This window comes from Brienomyrus brachyistius, chromosome 11, assembly GCF_023856365.1.
Source record: "Brienomyrus brachyistius isolate T26 chromosome 11, BBRACH_0.4, whole genome shotgun sequence".
Lineage (NCBI taxonomy): Eukaryota > Metazoa > Chordata > Actinopteri > Osteoglossiformes > Mormyridae > Brienomyrus > Brienomyrus brachyistius.
This window is the reverse complement of record NC_064543.1, coordinates 15047941-15075380: the sequence shown is the minus strand read 5'-3', so window position 1 is coordinate 15075380 and position 27440 is coordinate 15047941. Positions and strand designations below refer to the sequence as shown.

General features: G+C 40.0%; 2 protein-coding genes and 1 long non-coding RNA gene across 9 annotated transcripts in view; 1 reads left to right on the top strand and 2 right to left on the bottom strand.

Annotated features, from left to right (window-relative positions):
• Positions 1-199: 199 nt before the first annotated feature.
• On the bottom strand, positions 200-22987 carry acp2 (acid phosphatase 2, lysosomal). 4 transcript variants are annotated; one of them, XM_049030373.1, is made up of 11 exons: positions 22860-22987; positions 21861-21956; positions 21674-21760; positions 8828-8980; positions 7340-7438; positions 7154-7243; positions 6882-7014; positions 6293-6381; positions 4729-4835; positions 4126-4301; positions 200-2951 (listed from the first exon to the last, which is right to left on the bottom strand). In XM_049030373.1, exons 1-11 carry the CDS (start codon positions 22983-22985, stop codon positions 2815-2817), a joined length of 1293 nt encoding a protein of 430 aa, XP_048886330.1. In that variant the 5' UTR covers positions 22986-22987; the 3' UTR covers positions 200-2814. The 4 variants fall into 4 exon arrangements, with proteins under 4 accessions (XP_048886330.1, XP_048886329.1, XP_048886328.1 ...); XM_049030372.1 differs by lacking the exon at positions 21674-21760 and adding an exon at positions 9661-9747; XM_049030371.1 differs by lacking the exons at positions 21674-21760; positions 21861-21956; positions 22860-22987 and adding exons at positions 9661-9747; positions 9848-9943; positions 11979-12151.
• LOC125751505 (salivary glue protein Sgs-3-like) overlaps positions 200-27440 on the bottom strand; it is a 71892-nt gene continuing 44651 nt past the window's right edge. The window contains exons 1-2 of one of the 2 annotated variants that reach the window (XM_049030375.1): positions 19549-21305; positions 200-1232 (exon numbers count right to left, since the gene is read on the bottom strand). In XM_049030375.1, coding sequence (XP_048886332.1) covers positions 20338-21264 — 927 coding nt within the window. In that variant the 5' untranslated portion in view covers positions 21265-21305 and the 3' untranslated portion in view covers positions 200-1232; positions 19549-20337. Of the gene's footprint in view, positions 1233-19548; positions 21306-27440 lie in introns of those variants that run through there. The other variant, XR_007400647.1, reaches the window with a different exon arrangement.
• On the top strand, positions 22933-27440 carry LOC125751506 (uncharacterized). Of its 3 annotated transcripts, XR_007400649.1 has the most exons (5): positions 22933-23068; positions 23577-23661; positions 24110-24196; positions 24651-24866; positions 24997-27440. It is a non-coding gene; the product is annotated as an uncharacterized LOC125751506 (long non-coding RNA). The 3 variants fall into 3 exon arrangements; XR_007400648.1 differs by having other exon boundaries at positions 23577-24196; XR_007400650.1 differs by lacking the exon at positions 23577-23661 and having other exon boundaries at positions 22964-23068; positions 24106-24196.

Sequence of the window (27440 nt, the reverse complement as noted above, 5' to 3'; positions counted from 1 at the left end):
ATTAGCAAGACTACCTGGAGATTTTGCAGAGTAGAGGCTGCAGAGTGACTAAGGAAAATCTTTAGTATGACCTCAGAGGTTGTCTTTAGTTACCGCCACAGGCACACAGAGATGCATAGCACTTTCACAGATTTAAATCATCCACCTGAGTTGGAATATAACTTGGTCCTGAGGAGCCTTACAGAAGAAACTACTATGGTTTCAGAACACACATTTTATTGCAACTTTTACTTTCCCTTACAGAACAGTCTTATGTATACCTTAAACATTTTACATTGAAAATAACTTTCCCCACACAATTTGGACCGTAACATTGTACGAGTTCTTGGCTTTGAGAAACCACTAGCTGAGACTATTTCACAAGGGCATTTAAACAAAAAGCAATGCAGTCAATCAGCAGCTTGGCTGGCCGGAGAACTAAACATTTCCCTTTAGATTCACAAAATTGTATTGTGCAGTATTCAGTCTTACAATTCAAGGAAGATGTAGCCAAGTCAACAAGTCAAGTTACGTTTTCCTCTACCGAATAAGGCAAGTAGAAATGCTATGATTTGTTCATGGCAAAAAACTTTTCAAAATTTCCCTTAGTTGATTTTTTTTTTTTTAAAGAAGAATATTTAAATATACTGCTAAGGTATTATTGCAGCTCTCATGGTTACCATTACAGGTATTCCAATTCACAACCCCTCCCCCTCTCTTCTGACAAATACAATTTGCCCCAACTTTAAAAATTATAATCAGTAAATGTTGAGGGGAAAACAGCAGTCTTCTAATTGTTGCTAAAACCTGGTGGACCCTGGTCAATATTGTCCTGTGCACCTACGCAAAAATGAATCGAAGTGGTAAACAAGTGCATAAGTATGACCGTTAGCTATCACATTTACATATGAGTGATAAGGCATTATTGAGATCAACAATACAGACAAAACTGCATTTAGTAATCCCAACTGGCTACTTTGCAATGACAACATACAATCACATCAGTGCACAATACATTTAATCCACCAAGTAATAGAGTTGTCAATTTGTAGCAAACAGGATTGATCGACTGGACTGATGGAACCATAGGCAACTTCCTTTCTTAAAATCTAGTTCAAATAAAAGTTTGAGTATGCCAGATATACCAGTACTTAATCAGAATGAAAATGTAAAAATATTGCTTCAAATACATTAAAACACGGGTTGTTCCAGGATGACCAAAAATTCTGGTGGTTAACACTGTTGCCTCACACCTCTGGGTCCCAGGTTCGAGTCTCCGCCTGGGTAACATGTTTGCAGAATTTGCATGTTCTCCCCATGTCGTCGTGGGGCTTCCTCCGGGTACTCCGGTTTCCCTCCCCCCACAGTCCAAAGCCATGCTGAGGCTAATTGGATTTGCTAAATTGCCCGTAGGAGTGCATGTGTGAGTGAGCCCTGCGATGGGCTGGCCCCCCATCCTGGGCAGTTCCTTGCCTCGTGTCCATTGCTTCCGGGATAGGCTCCGGACCCCCCGCGCCCCAGTAGGATAAGCGGTTCATTCATAACATCATAATATACTTTAACAGCTTCAATATACATCGATAAACTTATTAATGTATATTAAAGTTTTTAGGGTACATGTAGATGTTAAGGTATATTTAGATGCTGCTTATGAATATTCTATGAATGCATTATGAAGGTGCAATTAATGTGAAGTGTTACCAATGTTTCTGCTGTACTTTGACACCAACCTCATCCTACAGTCAATCCCTTAGTATTAATTATGAGAAACTGATGGAAGTATCCCTTTACAATACCGCCAATTCCGATTAAAATTAAAAAGTAGACACCCCCCTTGGTATAGAATATAAAAATTAATTCCTCAAAAACTTCATAAAGCAATGTCAAAGCAAAAAAAAAACAAGTGACTTATTCCTGAGCTTCATACATGTCAAATCATAAATTTAAATAAAGTTACTACCAACAAACCATAAAACAACGTCATACTGTTCTTAATCTGAAAATTTTGAAGAGCGTTTAAACACAGTATTTTAATATTACCCTCATTGCAATTAATGTACCTCCAGCAATAATGGAGGCAGGGAAAACGTATAAGAATTGGTCTACATGGGTACAGATGAGAAACGTTGAAAATGTGATGGATTTTGTGGTCATGTCTGACTGCCCAGTAATTCATGAAACTTAGAAACACAAACAAGATTCAGAGGTATTCATTGTTATCTTGATTTGAGGCTTGTTGGGTTATTTTGGAGTTACTAATTGCATGACTTCGGGACATGACAATCTGCTATGGTCAAATTCAAGAATTTCCTGGTATCAATAAAGTGCAGGTAACCTAAAATAAACAGAAGCCGCTCATTGTCTTAAGGCTGTTGCCTTTGCGCTCTATGACGCCACCTCTCATTTACACGCAGTCTCAACTGATCCAACTGATCTTCTGACCATCAAAATGGTTGGTACGGTTCATTAAAGCCAACATCCGTAAGATAAACATTTACACACCAAGGGAGAGATGTAAACTCTTAATGGGAAACCACACAGGTACATGTACTGCCTTAAAATAAGTATAAAAACTGTAAAATGTTAAGGACATCGCCCCAGTAAACTTAACTAACTCAAAACAGAGAAGACTCTAGACCATTATCTGAATGCTTAGAAACAGTTATGGAAGTAAAGATCCCTGCTAATAAAATTAAAAAAACCACAAAAAAACATGAGTAAACTAGCATGATTTTTATGTTCTTGATCCCAGAAACCAACCGTGAAAGTCAAGGAAGTTCAGAAATCTGCATCACTGTCCCAAGGGTCCAACTTCCCTAGCAGCTCAATTGACTGTCAGGAGTGGTCATCCCCCTCATTGGTCACGCTGCTGTAGCCACTGGACAGGCCCTTTTGCCGGCACAGGACGGTGAGGAGCAGGACGAAGAGAATGAGGAGCAGGCATCCACACACGGTCAGCCCGATGATCATCTCTGGGCCAAAAGAAGCAGTGGAAATTAAGAAAATATCACTCATCTTTTGAAATGTTTTTATGGACACACACAGCGTTTCCTGTGGATCAAAAAATAGAGGTCTGACGTAGAGGCAATGTCGGGGGGGGGGGGTTACTACTGAAAAAAATGCAGATAATTATATAAATTAATATTAGGCCCATATGGAATTTGAGTGACAGATATAACTACAGTTGCTTAAGTTAGACAGTTTCCCCATCCCCAGTGCTTCACTGAACAGCATAGGAGGCTGTGTGCAGTGCAATTAGACTGTGTATGTGATTCAGCCTAACTGCACAGCCCAACTGTGTGTGTGACTCAGTCGAACTTTCTTTGTTGTAGGTAGCGAGTCCCTCGTGATGTGTGATCCCGTTTCACATATGAAACTCATCAGGGAAAACAACATGTGACAGATACATCATCATTCCTACTCAGTCTTCCATAAGTGAAGTAACGGGTGTTGTGTGCTCCCAACTGATATCAGTGTGGTAAATAAAGCACCCCTCCCCCCATCAAACGCGGTAATCTGTTACAATTTCGCATTCACAATATAGCCATGTCAGGTAGACCCCACTAACGTTACCAGGCCGCCAGAGGACAGGTTAACGGCTAGACTGTAGCGTTTAGCTCCCATTCCCACACGACACCATAACAATAAAATCGCGATAAATAGTGAAACACAAAGTCTTCAGATGCTTGCTCAATTCAGTACAGATGTTGCACATTTATTGGATTCGTAACAAAAGCATTCCTCCTCAACGGACTTAACAAATCTGCACATCACCCGGATAGACATTTTCTTTTTATCAATTGTCAATTTTAGACTGGCTCTTTCCCAGTTCTGTTCTGGACATTTTGCTATTAATTGCAAAGGTGTTATTAATTAAAAAAAAAAAAGGCAATGAGACTGCTTGTCAATGAACTTAACTCAAAACACCTCTTTAGAGCTATAATTTCATTTCAAGTATTAATAATAATAGTAAAACATTGGGTATCAATTTAACTGCCAGTTTTCTGTACGATAACAGTTGGCAATTGCATTTGCAGCAGATGTAGTTTGAGTGTGGGGCATATTGGGAAAAAAGAAGCATGAAGAAAATAGAAAACAGACTATTAATATATTTTTATCCTAAAATCTACAAGTATTCAAATGTACCTGTGTCCTTCAGGTCAAAGGGCATCTCGCACTCCGCCTTCCAGTTCACAGGGATGACAGGTTTAGTGAGGCGGACAAAGTCCACCAGAGGGCAGTACTGGTCACACCCCGGCAGGACCAGAGGGTAAGGCTCTGTGCGACTGTCATTCCAGTAGAACATGGCAATGGAGAAAGACCTGAAGGCACAAAAATACACAGCTGGTTTCTATAGTCACAGAAGAGGCCTAAATGAACTTCTCAATGATGGATATGTCAGTATAGCTATACTTAACGGCAGACACTAATTCTAATGAAACCCTAGATTTTATGACATTTCTAAGGCTAAACTAAGACTAATAAGACTAACACAGAATGTTAACTACTTTGCTAATGGTTTCATTATTCCTTTACTCATTACTCCCACAATGCTAGATACTGTATGTACAATATGTTCACAGTATTTCAAAGGGTATTTGAATTCACCTGAATATTTATGCAAGGTTTACTGTAAAAGACATTTGCAATAAGAGAAAACATTAAACCAATTTCTGGCTCATATAACTAAAGCTTCATGGAACTGCTTGAATTTAAGAAAATACTATTAGGAATAATGGACAGTCCTACCCATTGTCTTCTTGAAACAACTCGAAAATGTGACAGGAAGCATAGGGGGGCTGTTTTCCATTGAAGACGTTTAAGGCTGACTGTAGTGCCACAATGGTTGTATCATGCTGAAACACACACACGCAATAAAAAAAAAAACACGTGGATCAGTTTGTACAAGTGTCACAGTTAATTTATTCTATGAATAAACACAGGTGTTTCAAATGGGAATTTAACAGAAATAAGATTTGTTTTTGTGTTTCCACATCTTAATGTTTTCAAATACTGTGACACAAATACAACATAGCTAATTCCACTTTCGACATTTTAATTCCACTTTAAATGGTCACTTTTTTATGAACTTGCAATGTTATTATGTGACAAATTAACTAGATGACAGTGACCAGTGGGACTCCACTCGCTGCTACTTTATCTGCATTCCAGACAGTATATCATGGGAAAATTTGGTGCAGAAAAAAGGCAAATGTGTACAGGAAACAAGCATTTAAATATGATGATGATGATGATGATGATGATGACAATGAGAACCCTTTATTGCTGTTGCAATACACCATGTCACTAGTCACAAGTACCAGCGAAAAACTGGCCATCAACCAACCATACACATACACAAACATCACAGTAGGGGGAGACAGGGGCAAACAGAGAGAAGAAAAGAAACAGAATAACATGAGGAGAGAGGAGGAGAATAAAAAAAAAAAACACAGTCCAATTACCCCTTTTGGGGTAATAAGTTTTCCGATTCAGATTTAGACAGAGAAAGAGGGGAGAAGCAACCCCTGCAACTGCTCTGCATACCAAGCAGAGCTGGACTAGCTGCCTGACGTACTAAACGTTTCCCAGGCAATACCATCGGTTCGTGAATCGGCAAATTTTTCCATGGGGGAGGAACCCCCTCAGAACAAATTCACGAGGGGCCCAGAAGTACAGGGCCAATTTTTAATCCCAGTCCAGCCCAGCACTGATACAAATGCTAATAGTAATTCATGTTCTTGGACAGTTGAACGCAAGGTGTTTTCCAGCCTGGTTCTGAACTACCAGACTTGCCTTGACTCAACCTTCTGGGCCTTTACTGGCATAACAAGTGGAAAAATAGTTAATTTACCCAAGACTGTATCTGCACGACCCTATTGATTAGCAAGGAGGGAGCTCAGTTTTTAGTGTTTATCACTTTAAAACACATAAAACAGTGAGGTAAAATAGGATTGAACCTCACTCAAAAAATCTATGTGCTCACGTCATTTGCTCTGTCTGAAGTCCAGTTGAGTTGATTCTTGGTACCAATAACAAACCAAGATAAGTGTCTGAAGTAAGCAGTGTGTGTCGTTTGTGCAACACATGCTTCCTTCATGCTATGTGTCATTCCCTGTGTTATGGTGGTAAATGTTGTTTGATTACACTTCCATCAGAGGTTCTTGGGCGTGATACAGGAAGGTGCAATAAATTCTGGAGGGGGGATTGGGGATCAATTGGGGAAGAGATCCGGAAGCAATAAGGTGGACTGGGCTATTTTACTGTTCTTTTGAAAAACAAACAAAGGCTTCCGGCGAATGAGCCATCTTACCGCTGAGTACATTATCATCTTCAGTGGCTGATGGGATGCATTGGCTGCAACTGCTGAAATATTCTTCAAAATTTGATCAAGCAGGAGACCTAGGAAGCAACAAGTGACAAAGAGGGCAAGAATCCACATTTGCACATAAAGACAATTCCACATTATGTAGACGCAAGCTGGAGGATTATTGGAACCAGCATAAAGCCATGTGAAGCAGTAACTATTTTGATGGACTAATTAGTCCTTAGTTAATTATCCAATTTACAGAAATATCTAAATTTTATTGACCATGCCTATTACAAGATAGGACACATCCAATTGGGCTGTTCAAGAGCTTCTAAGATGGCCTGCTGTTCGGCTGTTAAATCTTTGTGGGAGCCTGGTTGTTCTTGTTTTAGGGTTCCAATGTTTAAACATTCTTGTTTATTCATTCCCTCCTCAATCCGTACAAATACTCTGATTATTTAATGTTGCTAATACAGTGTGGTTTGTGGTCAAGTTCTTGAGGAACATCGCCCATAGCACAAAACAGCATTTTTAGAAAAAGTTAAACATCTACTGCATTTTTCCAAGCAGCTACTTCCTCTCATGCGATTACCTCCTTGAAGCCGACACTTCTCCTCCCTCTTATAGAGTTCAAACAGGATCCTGAAGCCAAAGTCTTTGAGTTCACCAAGTTTCTCCATGACCTCTGGTGTTACCCATGGAGGAAGTGTGAGGTTGTGTTTAGCCTGAAAATAAAAACAAGTAACCCATGCAATGTACCTCTGGGACGAAAAAATTAAAATTGCAGATGGAGCTCAGACAGAAAAGGAAATTAAATGTTACAAAGGTCATACAATAGAAACCGTGAAACACCTCATTACTCACCTCACAGAACAATGTGTCATGGACACCCCACACAGATTCTATGGTGGCCTGCTCCAAGCCAGTCTTGTTCCGCACCATTGCCAAAAAGTCCTGACATAGACAGATTGAAGGTGTAAGACCTATGTAGTTCACTGTAGGATTCCAGGTAACATTTGTTCATGATGAACAATGAGATGGGGCACCTACTCTATAGGTATTGGTCATATTAATAAAGACATCAGTTTTCTTGGTTTCATTCATTAAGCGCTCATACTTCTTGCAGCCACGCAGAGGGAATGAGAGCAGCTGTGAAAAAACATGAAGAACATTTCAGAGCCCAAACACTATCAGGTGCGTAGATGCAATGGTGATTATTCTATATATAAAGAAGACGTCAATTGTCACTGGAGGCATCTGTCAATGGGACATCAACAGGATGACAAGAAGAGCAAATCCAAATTCCTCTACAGTTGATTGTTTTTTTTACATTAAAGCAGAATTCTCACCACAGTACTTTTATGACCAGCCTATCTGGTTAATACAATTTTTTTCATGTTGGTAGAATTTATACAAAGTGTCATGACCCTGCTCGTCAGCTCCTCATGTGTGCCACGCCCCCTGATTACCCGCGTGTGATTACCCTGATTGTTTCCAGCCTTGTCTGATTACTTTGCTTAGTCTTGTCCTGTTTTAAGTCCTGGTCTTGCGTGTTACCCTTGTCCGTCATTGTGAATTCCATGTCAAGTCCGTGTGAGATGTTCCCTTATCCCCGATCTCTAAATAAAACCCCTGCATTCCCCGTACCTGGCTTCCCGTGCCTATTTCCTGTACGATTGCCGCAACCGCTACCCGGTGATCATGACAGAAAGTACTAAGAAAATGCGTACTACTCTAAACTCAACATCAAACATAGTTTATTGCCCAACAGTTCACTGCATTTTGATCTAAAATACTCTTTGAATTTACTCCATACTGACTAAAATGTTTCCCGCTTGCATGTAGGTTCCAGAAAGTGTGTGCATGTGTCATGAATCAAGTGACCGCAAGTTTGCTTCTGTTCTCTCGCATGAGTTATTTATAAATGTCTGCCTCCCCGCCCTCCATAGACTCACATCCATGTGGATTTTAACACTACTGACCACCTGCACTTTCACAAATTCCTCACCAGTCCTCATCCAAATTGCAAACATGCGCCTTATGAGAATAATTTCACATTGTATTTGCTGGTTTCCAATTCTCCCTGTTCTACATTTTTGCCCTGAGAAGGGATACTGGTCCCTGTGTCACCATAATCTGCTCCTCAGTCTAACCAGCCTTCCCACAGAGCGCTAGACAATATAACCTATTATAGGAAGGTGTGAGGCAACCATTACACATTATAAGGCTAAATGTCACTGAACAGACCCTTTACCATTTTTGCTCAGCATCAACTAAACTTTCCACCACAATTCCTCTCATTAATGTAGAAACATCTTCTGAAGCTCATGAAGTCAACATTGTTCGTGGACACAATAGTAGCAGATCGCAATGTTCACCTCCTGCTGTCATCCAGGGCAACACACAGTATTCAGTTTACCCACAAACTGTCAAAACACTTGCCAACAGATACAGCAGCACGACATGCAGCAAAATCCCTCCTGAGGGATATTGCTACATACCTAATAAGCCATCTGAACCCCTGAGAGACATACAAACCCTTTCTTCTGCCTGTGGTACTGTATGGATTGGGATGGGCTGCCAGGCAAGATTGGGGTTGAAGATTTGTGTCCCATTAGGTGGGTACAGGCCGGCCAGGTGTGCCTCTGCACTCATCAAAGTCCGGTCATAGTCTGTACTCCGCACCATGATCTACAGCACAAACACAGAGAAAAATAAGGGCCAGGTTGCTTCCAAAAAGGTCATAATTAATCCTTGTTGTAACCGACTATACAGGAATAACAGCAATTCATTATTTAAAAAAAAAGCATTGCATTTGTTATTCTGCATGTCAGTCTCAGTGCCTGTTCTGGCAGTTTCTCTGATGACTTGGAAAGTGCTTATTCTGTCAGCTGAAGACGTAAACTGGTGATTTTCAAATTACCGTGCTGTAGCTGAATATTACATGGGACGTCAAGCACTAGTTTGCATGGGCAGTAGTATATGATGACTGAATCACTTTTTGTTTCAAATGAATTACCAAAAAGTGACACTAATAGCTGTCAAATGCACTTATTAACTAAAAAGTTTGAAGATGGCCAATATGTTATTTTTTGTTAAATGAGTACAACTTCTAAGGCTTCCCATTCAATGCATTATTGCTCATGCAAAGCTGGTTTGTCTCCTCTGGCCTTTTTCATCAGTCAACTAAGGCGGTACAGCGGGATCTAAAAGAGCTTAATTTGTTTCATTGTTTGAAGTTTCCACGTATCCTTTCATTAAAATGAACGTCATTGCTAATTTAACAAGCAGTTCATGCTTGCTTGATTGCATCCTTATAGAATTATCCATTCACAGTTTTCTTTAAAGTAAAAATAAAAAGAAAAAATGACCTCATGCCGATTGTATGTAGCATTTAGAAAACCATCGTAGCGCCGTCTGAGGCTCTGCCCTAACTGAAAGTGCTGTCTCATTCCTTCCTGCGAAGACAAGAAATGTTACCAAACCAAGACGCTTTTATAGTGCCAAAAATACGAACCTTATACCAATTCACAGCTACTGTACAGCAACCTGAAATACCTGCGTCAGTTGTCCAAAGCCTTGAGGCCAGGCACTCTCCTGGTGGGGGTCAGTGGGGAAGGATCTGACTGGTGAGCGATCGCCATGCCGATACAGCTAGGAGAGCACACAGATATCATGGGCGGGTCATTTAAATGACATGTTACACTTTCTTTTAAACACAGCCCTACCGCATCAAAATTTCCCCCACCCCCGCATTTTAAAAAATCATGCTGTCATTCCAGCAGAGACTTTGCACTTTAAGTGGTGACTCTCTCTTACCTGGCAAAATGGACAAATGTCAAGAACAATTTATAAAACTACAGTTCAGGCACAGTCACCAGGGCTGTGAAGTACCACGTTAGCAGAAGCACTAACCCCCTGGAGACAGACTGTGGTCAACCTTTCCACCCTTTGCCCCGTCAAAGAATTATCATATTGGGTCAAATCATCCGTGCTTAAAATGTGTGGTGCACGCATAGACATAACATTACGGTATCAGATCGTGTTTAGTAGAATGACACTCGGTTATCATGCATAAGAAAATGGTTCAAGATACATTGTTTTATGTATAAAGTACAGAATTTACTAAAATAAAATTGTTACTTATCCATAATGCAAAAAGCAAATCATATACCCTGGGGGGTACAATTAGGATGATTTCAAAGGCGCCCTAAAAAATTTGGATGTAATGATTTTTCTGGACTGGGGGCCCAATATAATATGCTCTCATGGGGCCCAAAACCTCTAATGGCACCCCTGCATATAACATCTGAAAGGCAAAGTCCTAGGATACTTCCAGATAAAATTTGGTCAACCTGTACTGTACCATTTTCAATAAAATGCACTTTGAATTCTATGGTTTTATCCAATTTCTTATCCACAGTTTTAAAAATAATCCTCCGCCGGTTACTGGTAACATTGTTCAATCTTGGACATCTCCATTTGTCACTTGACTCAAACAATTACGGATTTCAAAGTGCATTTGAAAATGGTATAATAAAGAGTTGACCAAATTCTGTCTGGAAGTAGCGTAGGACTTGGATAAAGGACAAATGGTATATGACTTACTTTTTGCATCATGGGAAAGTAAAAATTTCACATAATTTTAGCACATGCTGTAATTCATATAGGACAGTAAATATTAAACCGTTTTCCTAAGCGCGATTTTCCTAAACAGGATTTGATACCAAAATGTGCACCACACATTTTAAGCGTGCATGTTTTTTCACGTCAGCCCCTTTACTATGCATTATATTTACTATTTATACTATGCACTGTATTTACAGTGAGGGAAATTATTTGACCCCCTGCTGAATTCTTAAGTTGACCCATCTTTTGCTGTTTAAATAAACATACCAGTTAAATTACAGACTTCTCATTTCTTTATTAATGGGTCAACATAATAAAGGGTAAAATAATTATTTCCCTCACTGTATGTTCATTGGCAATTTACACTACAAACTATGTAGAAAAACAAACGCAAACTGCACTTCAAAATAGCAACATTCACAAAACAGAAGTTTTAGGGAACCGAAACCTTATTAGCTGGCGAGTCAGCTAAAATTTAGAAAAATTATGCAAGGTACTTTAAAACGCTCTAGAGAAACTGGCCGGTTTTCGCCGCCTCTTACGGGAAGAACCGGAGGAATGGCTACAGTAACTAGCGAAGATAACGAGCTTTAGCTACATTTAGCGGACCTGCACTAATCTACCTCGGTGACTGGCTAATACAAACATACCCAAGTTAGCTCAGCAGCTAATGCTCAGCGCGCACGGTTTCCGAATCATTAGCGTAGCTACCGTCGGCAAATGACTAGAAAACAACCCACACAGCGTCACTAAATGTTTAACTAGTCAACTGTGCGGAGTAACAAACTTAGCAGACCGGTCTGCAGCAAGCTGGAATAAACAGAAAGCCAATGCAACACGGCGATGTTTCCCCACCAAATTCAGTAAGATACCAAACAAATATTGGTGTAATTTAGCCAGAGGAAGATGTATTGCCAGTACAGGGTACACACAGTAAGCACACAGCACGCTTTAATTTAGCCCGTTAGCGACGCATAGTAACCAGGAACACAGCTATCGTCCGGGTTAATCCAAAATACGGTGACATAAGAAGCGAAACCGCGGAGATAAGATGACTTACCACGGTGACAAACAGCCGAGTCCTCTCTCCAGCCGCTGCATCTAAAATAATAACTATTATCAAGAATTTCTGCAAAAAAACAAGAGCCGTAGGGGAGGCACGAAGAGACGTCATCCTCAGCTCCATCACGGCACAAAGCCGGAAGAAATGAGAGCAGGCTGAATAAGCAGTACAGCCTGAGAACCGGTTAATAATGAAACCGACGTGACCCAGTAAAACACATGAACTGACTTGATAATGTGGCTCGAAAAACGAACAACGCTTAAGTTAAGCAACGCATCCTGGATCAGTTCAATCACTTCATATTTCTCAAACAAGAAATCTATGCATGATTGTCGATCAAAATGTAATATGTTCTTTTTAAACAGGTGCTCAATTTACTTTATTAAATAATTGGTCGCTTAGTTCCATTTCTAAATAAATCGAGTTTGTGACTTTTTGTTTTTATTTTTTTATTGCCACCTTTCCGATCTAACTCCCGTTTTTATGTGATACACAATAACTGCAAATGCAATAAACTGCAAAAGACAGTAAAGTTAATAAAAGTCCATTGACAAGCAATGTTTAACACATCGGCACATATCTTCTGCCAGACATTTTCATTGTATTGTAGTTTTTTTTTTTTTTTGACTGACTCATTCAATTGATCTCTTGCCATTTTGCTATTAATTGCAATTGTAGTTAAACAAAGGAAAACTAAACATTAAACATGTTCGGTCTTTTGTGTTATTCCAACGATGTTGTGACTTAAAAAGCACCCAGTGAGACTGCTTGTCAATGAACTTTTAAAATTTATTAGAGCTTCATAAGAGCGTCTGCTAAATAATTAACTAACGGGGGGTCAGGGCGAAAATCGGCCTTCCGAGTGAGTTACCAATGCATCGCATTAGATATCTGCTTGGCTGGATAGATTTTTTTTGGTGAGCTGCCACAGAGAAATGTTATAGCCGGAAACACTGCATTCAGCCACATAATGTCCAGACACCAGTATCTTTAGTTTATTAATGACGGTGACAGCTGGGGCAGAAACTGTTTAAAAGACCGAAACAAATTACAGTTGGTAACTACATTTCCAGTAGTTGTTGTTTTTCAGTGGGTCATTTTTACGTACCCAGGAATAGGTCTAGGATAAAATGGGTTCGGTAATGTTTTAAGATCGGGTATAAACACCGTGTTTCGTAACCGCCGTGATACGTGGCTGCAGGGGCGCTGTTTCGCGTGGTACCTGTTCACGTGCACGAGCCCTCTGCGCATTATATGTAGCGGTATTATTTGAACTTTTTCATTTAACGTACCACAATAATTGAAAAATTTTCAAGGCAGCAACGTTTCCGCTTTCTCTTCCATTTATTAGTGTTGTCTCAGCAGTTATGATTGGAAATATGTTACTATAGTTAAACATTTGCGTTTTAAGTCTGGATGATTAATTTGTATCAATTGTGAAATTGGAGATTGTACCCTTTTTTTATTTAGTCCACGTATCGCTGTAATTTTTTCAAGTTAATCATAAAAAGCTAAAACAAATGGCAGACATATTGAGTAATATTTTTTCTTCTTTATGCTACCTCATTACGTTTTTATTCATTATAATTACTTTTCTATTGCTATTGAAAACTAATTATGCTTGTGTATGTTGAATACACCCTTTTATTTATTTGGAAGCTATGCTGATAGGCATGTGTCACACCCTGCCCGGCATTCCTCCTCTTTCCGCATCGTGCCACACCTGTTGTGCTAATAAACAGTACAAAACCACAGCTTTAACTTCAGTTGACAAAGGGCACAGCCATGTCGAATTGTGAGGTTGGGGTTGTGTATGTTCCTCCAACTTCACGAGTCGGAATTCCGACTTCAGGGGGCACTCCAGTTGAAATTTCAAACATTGAATTTGGAATATATGAGTTTTGAGTTCAAATGGAACAAGGTGGATCCAAGCACCTTGAGGCAGGACCAACCAATCAGATGTCTTGGTCTCCTCTATTACCGTTACATTACATTACCGAACCAATCATTTTTTTTTTGTTCTGCCCTCAGAACATTATTGTCTATAAAACGTGCCTATAAGTGAGTCCCGCATGGTAAGCGCCAAGCTAAGTGTCATATTATAGCTAGCCACAATGCTAGTTTGACATTAAATGTGGTGATTCCTTTGATGTGTTTTATATATAACATAGTGTTTATTACTTTCTGTACATACCTTTGATAATTGTTGTATGTTTTTGTAATGTCTTCTAAACGCACCATAAAGGCAAATTCCTTGTATGGAAACATACTTGGCTAATAATAAGGATTCTGAATAAATTGGGTAAAACATAACAAGAAAGTTGTGTTGTATTTTAGTTAGAGTATAGGCCTATAACTATCTTACTGTGAATGTTCTTTATTTTATGTGTGAAAGATTACTTTAATGTATTGAAGCTGTGCAACACACAGTTACACGTATAAAACATAATAACATGAGTAATGACAGCCAGTTGGTTAAATTAAAAGGAGCTGAGAATGGTCCTAAAACTACAATCAGGAGATTAGTAAATGCAAATTGATTACAGTGCAAAGGGTATTTGTATTTAAATGAATGTATTTTATTTCTAATTAATATTGCGAAACACAATACATTGTATACATATTTGGCCTATTATATGCTACATACGGGTTGGTCAGGTTTTTGCGTGACCTGGAACTAGAGTTTGAAATGTTGGATACATGAAGCCCAAGGAACTGAAGCTATACAACTGCATAGAGAGAAACTCCTCTTTTGGAACTTCATCATATACAGACCCTGACCCATTTCACAGTGCGGAAGGAATTCCTTTATCATTGAGGGGGCGAGGACTTTGACTTATCAGTCATTGCAGCAGAGCACTTTAGTGGACTTTTGAAACAATTTCAAGGGATCTGGTGATTTAGGTATATATGTGTTTTCTTTCCCACTACCCGGGTAGTCAGACCGTAATTTATTTTGCCATACACTAATTGCAGTAAATTCATTTCCTTACCTAATTAGTATGTTAAGTGTGATGTGTTACTCTTGTGCCTTAGGTCTCTCTGGCTCTGTTTTTAAACCTTAAATCTTCTGATTGGTCCAGTACAACATGATTATTATTTTATATTAATCCAAAGCAAGCAAGGGTTACAAATTCTGTTTTCTGTATTCCCGACCCATGTGTGGCAAGTCTGTCAATCATTTCCTTTACTGCTTGGTCCATTAGGTGAACATAATTATGGCAAAACCATCTCTACAAGATTTTTTACATACTATATATGTGGCCATGAACTCGGAACTCAGGTGATTCCCTTCTGGTCAAAGATGCTACAGTAATAAGACTAGCTAATTTCAGTTAGTTACACACTATTTAGCTACAGAGCTAATTATATTTTATAACCTACAACACAGTGATAAGCCACACAGCTAATTCGGGCATTTAATAGCTTATTAGGGTACAGATACATACTTATGATTACATCATGCAACAGTAATTGGCCTGCATTCTCTTAAAGGTATCGAGGTTACATTGTCTTCTGCAGGTTACATCGTTTTGGTATTATTCTAAAGATTACATTCTTAAGTGTTATGTAGTTTTATATTTCATATAATATTCCATAGTGAAGTAACATTATGAGTGAGTGCAGCATCTCAACGCACACAACAACTAAAACACTGCACGCCATTGGGAGCAAACACATCTTTCAATTCCGTAGCTCCTCCTCCATGGCCGGCTGATAGGCTGGCAATGTCTTGGAGCATAATGACGTCTCCCGTGCAGCACCCTTTGATCTGCACACACCAAAAAGAAGCAACACAAGTAGAGCACACCTACTGGCTCTTGCACGTAACAGTAGTATAGTTTTTATTTTGTATTTTTTTTTTGCCATGGCGGGTCACCACGGAAAAAACATTGAGTGGAAACGCTGCAATTAGCCATATAACATCCAGATACTGGCATGTTTAATTCATTAATGATGGTGATGACTGTTCTTAGACAGCTGGGGCAGAAACTATGTTTAAAAGACAGAAAAGATTATAATTGGCGATTACATTTCCAAAAGGTGAAGTTCATGAGTGTGGGCATTTTGCCAAAAAAGGAAAAAAACACACACACACCATGCAGCATGAAGAGATTACAAAACAAACAGACAATATGTTCTTGGATCGTGCTGATTTTAGAATAAAAATATAAGTATTCAAATGTACCCGTGTCCTTCTCGCACTCCGCCTTCCAATTCAAAGGAATGACAGGTTTAGTGTAGCATTTAAAGTCCTCCAGAGGGCAGTTCTGCTCACATCTCGGCAGGACCAGAGGGTAAGGCTCTGGGCGACTGTCATTCCAGTAGAACATGGCAATGGAGAAAGACCTGAAGGCACAAAAACACACAGCTGGTTTCTATAGTCACAGAAGAGGCCTAAATGAACTTTACTTAATTATTTTCCTATTAGTTTCATTACTCCTTTTCTATCTTAATGCCATAATGCTAGGTAAATACAATAAGCTCTCAGTATTTCTGAGGGTATTCACCTGAATATTTATGTAACACTTACTGTAACAAACATTTAAAATAACAGAAAACACTTAAAGGACCAGATGCTATCAAATATAACTAAAGCTTCAGGGAACTGTTTGAATTTAAGAAAAGACTATTGGGAATAATGGACAGTCCTACCCATCGTCTTCTCGAATCAACTCAAAAATGTGGCAGGAAGCATAGGGGGGCTCTTTTCCATTGAAGACGTTTAAGGCTGACTGTAGTGCCACAATGGTTGTATCATGCTGAAAAACACACACACAATAAAATAAAAAAAAATCTTATGTCTGCAATTTGCTAAAAATTAAATGACAAAAGCTTTACATTTGTATTAATTTGATCAAAAGTTCCACATTTAATTAATTCCTGTTTTGACATTTTAATTCCACTTCAAAAGACAAGGTCACCTTAAGCTTCAAATTTCAAATGGTCACTGTTCTATGAATCTGTGATGCTATGTGATAAGAGGTAACTACATAACAGTGAACGATGGAACTCAAACAGCCTGCTGCTAGGTATGGAAGTAATAAGGTGGACTGGGTCATTTTACTGTTCTTTAGAAAAAAAAAAGCATTAAAGGCTTCCGGCGAATGAGCCATCTTACCGCTGAGTACATTATCATCTTCAGTGGCTGATGGGATGCATTGGCTGCAACTGCTGAAATATTCTTCAAAATTTGATCTAGCAGGAGACCTAGGAAGCAACAAGTGACAAAGAGGGCAAGAATCCGCATTTGCACATAAAGACAATTCCACATTATGTAGACGCAAGCTGGAGGATTATTGGAACCAGCATAAAGCCATGTGAAGCAGTAACTATTTTGATGGACTAATTAGTTCTTAGTAAATTATCAACATTATGTAGAAATAAGATGAAGGATTATTGGAATCAGCTATTGACCATACCTATTACAACAAGATAGGACACATCCAATTGGGCTGTTCAAGAGCTAGTAAGATGGCCTGCTGTTCGGCTACTAAATTTTTCTGGGAGTCTGATTGTTCTTGTTTTAGGGTTTCAAGTCCAGTGTTTAAACATTCCTGTTTATTCATTTTTCTCCCCAATCAGCATAGATATTCTGGTATGCAGCTACAGCGTAGACTCCCTCTCATGCGAGTACCTCCTTGAAGCCGACTCTTCTCCTCCCTTTTATGCATATCAAACTTGATCCTGAGGTCAAGGTCATTCAGTTCTCGAAGTTTGTCCTTGACCTCTGGTGTTACCCAAGAAGGGTTGCTGAGGTTGTGTTTATCCTAAAAATGAACAAGTGACCCATCAATACACCTAGGGCTAAGCTTTAGGACCCCCCCCCTCTCAAAATAAAGAAAAAAGAATTACAGGTATAGGCCACACAGAGAAGAAAACTAAATGTTACAAAGGTCATACAATAGAAGACCTTGAAACACCTCATTACTCACCTCACAGAACAATGTGTCATAGACACCCCACGCAGATTCTATGGTGGCCTGCTCCAAGCCAGTCTTGTTCCGCACCATTGCCAAAAAATCCTGACATGGACAGATTGAAGGTGTAAGACTCATGTACTTCATGATGGGACTCCAGGTATTATTTGTTCATGATGAACTGTAGTACAGGTAAACGGGGCACCTACTTCATAGGTATTGGTCATATTTTTATAGGCATCTGTTTTCCTGGTTTCCTCCATTAAGCGCTCATACTTCTTACAGCCGCGCAGAGGGAATGAAAGCAGCTGTGAGAAAAGATGAAGAACATTTCAGAGCCCAAACACCATCAGGTGTGTAGATGCAATCGTGATTATTCTATATATAAAGAAGTCAATTGTCACTGGAGGCATCTGTCAATGGGACATCAACAGGATGACAAGAAGAGCAAACCCAAATTCCTCTACAGTTGATTGTTTTTTTTACATTAAAGCAGAATTCTCACCACAGTACTTTTATGACCAACCTATCTGGTTAATACAATTTTTTTCATGTTGGTAGAAGTTATACAAAGTACTAAGAAAATGCGTACTACTCTAAACTCAACATCAAACATAGTTTATTGCCCAACAGTTCACTGCATTTTGATCTAAAATACTCTTTGAATTTACTCCATACTGACTAAAATGTTTCCCGCTTGCATGTAGGTTCCAGAAAGTGTGTGCATGTGTCATGAATCAAGTGACCGCAAGTTTGCTTCTGTTCTCTCGCATGAGTTATTTATAAATGTCTGCCTCCCCGCCCTCCATAGACTCACATCCATGTGGATTTTAACACTACTGACCACCTGCACTTTCACAAATTCCTCACCAGTCCTCATCCAAATTGCAAACATGCGCCTTATGAGAATAATTTCACATTTTATTTGCTGGTTTCCAATTCTCCCTGTTCTACATTTTTGCCCTGAGAAGGGACGTCGGTCCCTGTGTCACCATAATCTGCTCCTCAGTCTAACCAGCCTTCCCACAGAGCGCTAGACAACATAACCTATTATAGGAAGGTGTGAGGCAACCATTACACATTATAAGGCTAAATGTTACTGAACAGACCCTTTACCATTTTTGCTCAGCATCAACTAAACTTTCCACCACAATTCCTCTCATTAATGTAGAAACATCTTCTGAAGCTCATGAAGTCAACATTGTTCGTGGACACAATAGCAGCAGATCGCAATTTTCACCTCCTGCTGTCATCCAGGGCAACACACAGTATTCAGTTTACCCACAAACTGTCAAAACACTTGCCAACAGATACAGCAGCACGACATGCAGCAAAATCCCTCCTGAGGGAAATTGCTACATACCTAATAAGCCATCTGAACCCCTGAGAGACATACAAACCCTTTCTTCTGCCTCTGGTACTGTATGGATTGGGATGGGCTGCCAGGCAAGATTGGGGTTGAAGATTTGTGTCCCATTAGGTGGGTACAGGCCGGCCAGCTGTGCCTCTGCACTCATCAAAGTCCGGTCATGATCTGTACTCCGCACCATGATCTACAGCACAAACACAGAGAGAAATTAGAAGTTATAAGTACTTGGTTGCGGGGGCGGCATGGTGGTGCAGTGGTTAGCACTGTTGCCTCACACCTCTGGGACCCGGGTTCGAGTCTCCGCCTGGGTCACATGTGTGTGGAGTTTGCATGTTCTCCCCATGTCGTCGTGGGGTTTCCTCCGGGTACTCCGGTTTCCCCCCACAGTCCAAAAACATGCTGAGGCTAATTGGAGTCGCTAAATTGCCCATAGGTGTGCATGTGTGAGTGACTGGTGTGTGAGTGTGCCCTGCGATGGGCTGGCCCCCCATCCTGGGTTGTTCCCTGCCTCGTGCCCATTGCTTCCGGGATAGGCTCCGGACCCCCCGCGACCCAATAGGATAAGCGGTTTGGAAAATGGATGGATGGATGAAGTACTTGGTTGCTTCTAGGTGAGCAAAAAAGGGTCATGACTAATCCCTGTTGTAACTGTCCGTACAACAACGCCTGCAATTCATTATTTAAAAAAAAGCATTGGATTAGTTATTCTGCATGTCAGTCTCAGTGCCTGTTCTGGCAGCTTCTCTGATGACTTGGAAAGTGTTTATTCTGTCAGCTGAAGACGTAAACTGGTGATTTTCAAATTACCGTGCTGTAGCTGAATATTACATGGGACGTCAAGCACTAGTTTGCATGGGCAATAGTTCATGAAGCCACTTTTTTTGTTTCAAATGAGGGGTGGAATGATGGTACAGTGATTAGCACTGTTGCCTCACACCTCTGGAACCTGGGTTTGAGTTGCTACCAGGGTTTGATATGTGTCGAATTTAAATTTTCTCCCTGTATTGTGGGGTTTCCTCCAGTTTCTGCCCACAGTCCAAAAAATGCTGAGGCTAAGTGGAGTTACTTAATTGGCCATAAGAGTGTGTGTGTGAGTGCATGGTGTGTGAGTGCATGGTGTGTGAGTGCATGGTGTGTGAGTGAATGGTGTGTGAGTGCATGGTGTGTGAGTGCATGGTGTGTGAGTGAATGGTGTGTGAGTGAATGGTGTGTGAGTGCATGGTGTGTAAGTGAATGGTGTGTGAGTGAATGGTGTGTGAGTGCATGGTGTGTGAGTGCATGGTGTGTGAGTGCATGGTGTGTGAGTGAATGGTGTGTGAGTGCATGGTGTGTGAGTGCATGGTGTGTGAGTGAATGGTGTGTGAGTGAATGGTGTGTGAGTGCATGGTGTGTGAGTGCATGGTGTGTGAGTGAATGGTGTGTGAGTGCATGGTGTGTGAGTGCATGGTGTGTGAGTGCATGGTGTGTGAGTGAATGGTGTGTGAGTGAATGGTGTGTGAGTGCATGGTGTGTGAGTGCATGGTGTGTGAGTGAATGGTGTGTGAGTGCATGGTGTGTGAGTGAATGGTGTGTGAGTGAATGGTGTGTGAGTGAATGGTGTGTGAGTGCATGGTGTGTGAGTGAATGGTGTGTGAGTGAATGGTGTGTGAGTGCATGGTGTGTGAGTGAATGGTGTGTGAGTGCATGGTGTGTAAGTGAATGGTGTGTGAGTGAATGGTGTGTGAGTGCATGGTGTGTGAGTGAATGGTGTGTGAGTGAATGGTGTGTGAGTGCATGGTGTGTGAGTGAATGGTGTGTGAGTGCATGGTGTGTGAGTGAATGGTGTGTGAGTGAATGGTGTGTGAGTGCATGGTGTGTAAGTGAATGGTGTGTGAGTGAATGGTGTGTGAGTGAATGGTGTGTGAGTGCATGGTGTGTAAGTGAATGGTGTGTGAGTGAATGGTGTGTGAGTGAATGGTGTGTGAGTGCGCCCTGCAATGGGTTGCTGCCCCATCCTCGCTTGTTTCCTGCCTTGCACCCGTGGATATGCTCTGCCCCCCCCCCCCCACAACCCTGAACAGGACAAGCAGCTTCAGAAAATGGATGGATGTTTCAAATGAATTATCAAATTGACTGACAGTAATAGCTGACATATGTGACTCTCCAGCACAAAACTGTACACTTGGGTCAAATCTTAGAAATTAGGATTATGGTATCAAATGAAAGAGCACAAAAAATCCTCAAAAAATATCTAAAAATATGGCCATGCGACTTCCGTACGGTTTTATGCTGGAGGGTCACATATTTGCTACAAAGTTCAAACATGGTCAATGTCATTTTTTGCTAAATGAAAAGTTAAGAATTTCATCCACTAGGAATATCTGTTCACAAGGCTTTATAATTAGAGTAAAAGAAAAAATGACCTCATGCCGATTGTATGTAGCATTTAGAAAACCATCGTAGCGCTGTCTGAGGCTCTTCCCTAACTGAAAGTGCTGTCTCATTCCTTCCTGCGAAGACAAGAAATGTTACCAAAACAAGACGCTTTTATAGTGCCAAAAATACGAACCTTATACCAATTCACAGCTACTGTACAGCAACCTGAAATACCTGCGTCAGTTGTCCAAAGCCTTGAGGCCAGGCACTCTCCTGGTGGGGGTCAGTGGGGAAGGCACTGACTGGTGAGCGATCGCCATGCCGATACACCTAGGAGAACACACAGATATCATGGGCGGGTCATTTAAATGACACTTTATTGTCCCTTTCAAACACAGCCCTGTGACACCAAAATCCTCCGACCCCCTTTTAAAAAATGATGCTGTTATGGTCCGAAACAGGGAGGCAGGGACACGAAGAGTTGGGTAAAAGGGGTTTTATTTTGGGAAACGACAAAATGCATACAAACGTCAGTGACCGGATTGGGTAAGGCAGACTCGGAAGCACTAAATACCAGAATAGATTAATAACAACTAGACAGAGCTGGGAACACCTGGATTCCACATGAGGCAAACGAGGGGGCGTGGCACACGGGAGGATCAGTCCTGCAGGTCATGACATATGCTGTCATTCTAAAAGAGACTTTCAGTCATTTATTACAGTGAAAGATCAAAAGCTGTGCACTTTAGGTGATGACTCTCTTATCTGAGAAAATAGACAAATGTCAAGAACGATTTATAAAATCACAGTTCAGGCATAGTCACCAAGACTGTAAAGTACCAGGTTAGCAGCAGAAGCACTAACCCTCTGAAGACTGAGGCCGCACATCTGAACGTCTGTCCCTTTAAGTGACCAACTGATAAACAATACACTTTCAGCTACTTTAGGTTTTACAAACTACTTTAAAACTTAAAGGCTCCTGTGCTTGACTAAGTAGCTGGGTTCACAGCAAATCCAGGTCCTTTTAATTGAAATGGTAGTTTGCATACCCTATCTTATCTCATAGCGACCTTCCTGACATGGATTAGGTGGTCGTCCTAAGGACAGGGCACAATAAGCACACAGTTCGGTTTAATGTAGCCTGTTACTGACGCATAGTAACACAACTATCGTCCGGGTTAATCCAAAATACGGTGACATAAGAAGCGAAACCGCGGAGATAAGATGACTTACCACGGTGACAAACAGCCGAGTACGCTTTCCAGCCGCTGCATCTAAAATAATAACTATTCTCAATAATTTCTGCAAAAAAACAAGAGCCGTAGGGGAGGCACGGAGAGACGGCATCTTCAGCTCCATCACGGCACAAAAGAATTGAAACTGAAAGTTCACGTATTGATGCTGAACTTTGAAAAACATGGGCATGTATTATTCTTATTAAAGTAAGTGTTTGAGGGTTTATTTCGGTTTAATCATGATTTTGATTCGGTTCTGGGTTTTTAAAAATGTTTTATTTTCTGAAATAATTAACATTTATCATATATATTTAAATATTTGAAATATTTGATTTTTTTCAATTGCAGTTTTTTTTTTACAGATTCATTTTTTTATTTTTTTAGAGTTCAAAATCTTATTTTTCGGTTTTCGGTTTCAGTTCTTTTTTTCAGTTTCAGATCGTATTTTTTCAGTTTAAAACTTTTGGCACTGATTAACCTAGGGGCGTTATATGAGATTTGTTCCAATATTATCAAGCAAAACTTTTTTAACATCAACCAACAAGGCTTTGAAAGAAAATAAAACTCACTGAAGTAAAAAAAAAAAATAGATGAAATTTATAACTTGCAAGCAAGTTATTGGTCTTTTGCTCTTTAAATAATGTTCTTTTGTTTACAATTGTAGCTCTGCGCTGCATTACTTTCGCTTTTGTGCTGCATGTTTTTTTCCTTGCAGTTCAAACCTCTCACGTGGGTGGGTTTTCACTGCTGTGTTCCTATTGGACAATCAGTTTTTGAGTGACAGCTAAGTCCCTCGGGCGGTGAGTAGTATAGTTTCGGCGGACATCTTAAACCAGGGGACACCAACCTTTTTGAAACTGAGAGCTACTTCACGGTTACTGAGCCATACGAAGGGCTACCATAACATACTTTACCTAAACTTATCTAAACTTCATGTATAATAGAAATGTTTTAAATGTTTTTTTTATTATTATTTATTGTCATTTTCAAATCCATATAAATGCACATGTGATTAAAGAAGAATAGCAACAGGATAAAAATAAAATTTAGACCCTGCTTACTGGTGAGTTGTACTATTCTTAGAACAGGTCCGTGGGCGACTCATGTGGTCCTTGGGGGCATCCTGGTACCAGTGGGCACCATGCTGGTGACCCTTGTCCTAAACAGTGGGACTGGCCATTTACTCGATTCTTGCAATATTAATGAAGTGTAAGTATTGATCATAAATGTTTTGTTTTGTTGAGGTAGGAGCGATGCAGTTCAGGTCATGCTGTACAGCCTACAGGAAGCAAAGACCTTCACCCGCCGTGTTGGTTGCATTTCTCATGTGGTCCAGTAAGTTCGGTCACTGCTCTTTTACCATGTTCATTATGGTTGGTGTGCTGCAAGAACAACAGTGTTTGTGACAAAGGTAAAGGATTGTTTAGGATTCCATAAATGGAAAAAAAAGCGCAATTCTGAGAGGAGAGATTAAGTTTTATCTATTGAGCACAGACAGTAATAGCTGCAGAACATCTCAAGAGCAGACCTCATTGAGAGGAATCGAAGATTGCCAGAGTTTGTGGAGATCAATGATAAGAATAACGTTAAAATGACTAGTGTATCCATGTGTTTCTGTAGACGTTCTGTAGTATAAATCTGCCTTTGATCATCGGCTTAGTTTTTGTTAGCATGCTACCGCGTCTCACGGTCCCCATTCTCTTCATGTTTGTATCGACGGATGTAACTCTTTGGTTTTAAAAATATTAAGTGGAAAAATATTAAAGCCAATCTTATTCTTTCACACTAGGCAAACCAGCCGCTATGTATGACAGAGGCAACATTGACTGGCACCAACAGTTAACATGGGACACAGCAGCGTGAAGATTCTGCCAACATCACAGGTGTCCAGAGAGGAACACAAAAAGAAACGGACACTCAAGACGATGCCTTCAGCCAAATGAAAGCCACCCAACTGCAGATGCTTGTACTGATATCATGGAGATCTCACTGACAAATGAATTAGGTACTTTAACAAGTACGTCAAGTGTCCTGCCCTGAAGTTACTGTAAGGTGGGTTTGGTTTTGCCTTACACTATGAATTGATTTCATTTTCTGTTTCCCCACTCTAACATCTGATGCCATGGACCAAGAAGATGTTCCTCCCCATCCAACGTTTTCCCCAAGCGTCAAATGCAGGACAAGTGTAGCTGAGGGGAATCATGATCCTCAGAATGGTACTGTACTGGATCACAGTATGATGCTCTTCTTGTGTCAAAATATCAGTCACCTGGTGGACTCCCTGACTTACAAATAATCGTTTAAATGTCTTTGCTGTTTCAAGGTCGTAGGATGTAATCTCCACTCCAGATAATCCTGAAACAAGGGTTGGAGGCCAATATGACTCTGTGTGATTTGTTAGTCAAGGAATCATGCATCAGGTTGATGATGTGTGAGCTAGGTAGTTTCGTTGAAACAATAAACAGTTACAGAGGAGGGGACAATGGGACAGTGCAAGACGAAGAATGTGCAATATGGGGAGTGTAACAGTAAATATATTCAGCATGCATAAGTTTGCGAAGGTCAAGCAAAGTGCAAAGACAACTGATAATACTGCGAACAAATATGTAAATAGTACACACAAGTGTTTGAACTTCTCCATCTTTCTTGGCAAGAAACCAGGTTCTTGTGGGAGTAATGGAGGCTCTCTGAGAGAGCTTGAGCTAGTGAGTAATCATAACACAACAGCAAATAAATCCGCCTGCACTTTACCTATAAAACACTGACTTAAGTGCAATCAAACTTGATTTCTTGTAATAAGAACGAAAACTTCATCAGCATTGTAACATTAATATTACAGCAACCATACCATTTTATGACGAAATTAAGATAGCAATAACATGCAATAAAAAATTATAAATAATAAGTCAGATGTTTATATTTGTACTTACTCGTGAATATATCAAAATATTTCGTCCACTATTTTTCCTTTTCAGTTCTTGTATCCAGCCAGAAACAAAGAAATTATGGGCCTTCAGGTTTTTTGGTCACTTAGTCGTTTGCTTAAGTCACCCATGATGAATCAGGATATCCTCATGACTTTAGTCTTTCACTTTCAATGTGTATGAGTCACATCCAATAATTTCAGTTTTCTCTTTATGTGTATTGCTTGCATCTAGCGGTAGCTGATTCACATACAGTACGCAGTATTCAGCACCACTACGACTAATAAATGCACCAGGATGGTGACTAGAGGCAGAGCAAGGTGATGTTTCTCAAGCAAGAAATCTTAGTATTGAAATTTGAAATCCTTCCTTTTGTCACTTTCTGTATGCTGTACCACGGTCCTGGAAGAATGTTGTCTGGTGTTACCTTAGGCCTACTTGTATATAGCTGGATTGGCAATGGAAGTGAAACTTCAATTCAAAAATACAAAATACACTTTCTTTAAATGAAACAAGTATGCAATCATATATATAGTCATTTTGTTTCTTATGCATTTTTTTGTCTTTAAAACACACTCGGGTCCTGGAAATAGGATGGAGACTTGGAATCATTCAGTGGTCCCAGTATGGGCAGAAGCCCCTGAACATGCCAGCTAAAATTATATTACTACATGTGGGGGTCCAGGGTGACAAGGGGGACAAATGTAAGACAATATCAACAGGCAGTTGTGTGCAATTTGTCTGAAATCTAAAAAAAAAAAAAAACAATTGAAATGTATTTAAGAGGAAGGATGGTGCACAGTAAATGTATATAATTTAACAATGGATGCCAATGAATATAGGAAGGACTTACTACTGTTTTGTTTTGTTTTTTGTTTTTTTTGCCAGTTACTGTTCCGGATTGTTGTATATGCTGTGTATGTAGGCATATTTACCAGCTTGCTTAACCTCACTTTAAAATGAGCTGCATTTTCCTTCCAACATTTTCCTCTTGGTGGTGGTAAAGTACAGATAGACAGAGAACCTGTGAAAGGTTTCTCAAATAGAAAATGTGCAGCAGAGGGATGAAATCCTCCCAAAGACTTTTTTTTTCATAGTAATCCTTAATAAATGTGATTCAGAAAGTACAGTATAGCCCACACAAGATGATCTGACATTAAGATAGTGTTTTACTTGTAATTATATGTGCTTTGCAGGGCCTCAATTAGCCTCGGTTTCAATGGTAACATCAGGCTGTGTGTAGACTGTCCAAACATTCCCTGCTCATTACCCTGCATTGTACAGAGGCAAACCCTAACCCTCTCCCTTACAGCACCGACACAGGGCTTGTTCCTTCCAGACAGAGTGAATGTTTTTTAAAAAGAAAAATCTGATGGCTTATTTTGATTATCAAAACACTGCCCACTCGTCAAGCTATAAGAAGCTTTTTTTTTTTATTTAAAATGTCACTTTCTGATTAAGTTTCATCACAACAGTGTATGGGCTTAGAACAACTGGGCTCTTCTGTGTTTACTGTGATAATTACTGATCTTGTCAAGAGGAGTGTCTATCTTTTGAAGAATGAGTACTGAGGTAACAATGCGAAAGCTCTCCTTTGTGAGGGATCTTTAAAACTTTCATCAAATAAATAAATAAATCACTGTTTATCACTTAAA

Coding starts and splice junctions, on each gene's coding strand:
- acp2 (XM_049030373.1), bottom strand. CDS start 22,985: ATGGAGCTGAAGATGCCGTCTCTCCGTGCCTCCCCTACGGCTCTTGTT. Junction 21,957..22,859: donor CTCGGCTGTTTGTCACCGTG/GTAAGTCATCTT, acceptor GTGTTCTCCTAG/GTGTATCGGCATGGCGATCG. Junction 7,015..7,153: donor ATGACACATTGTTCTGTGAG/GTGAGTAATGAG, acceptor TTTTATTTTCAG/GCTAAACACAACCTCACACT.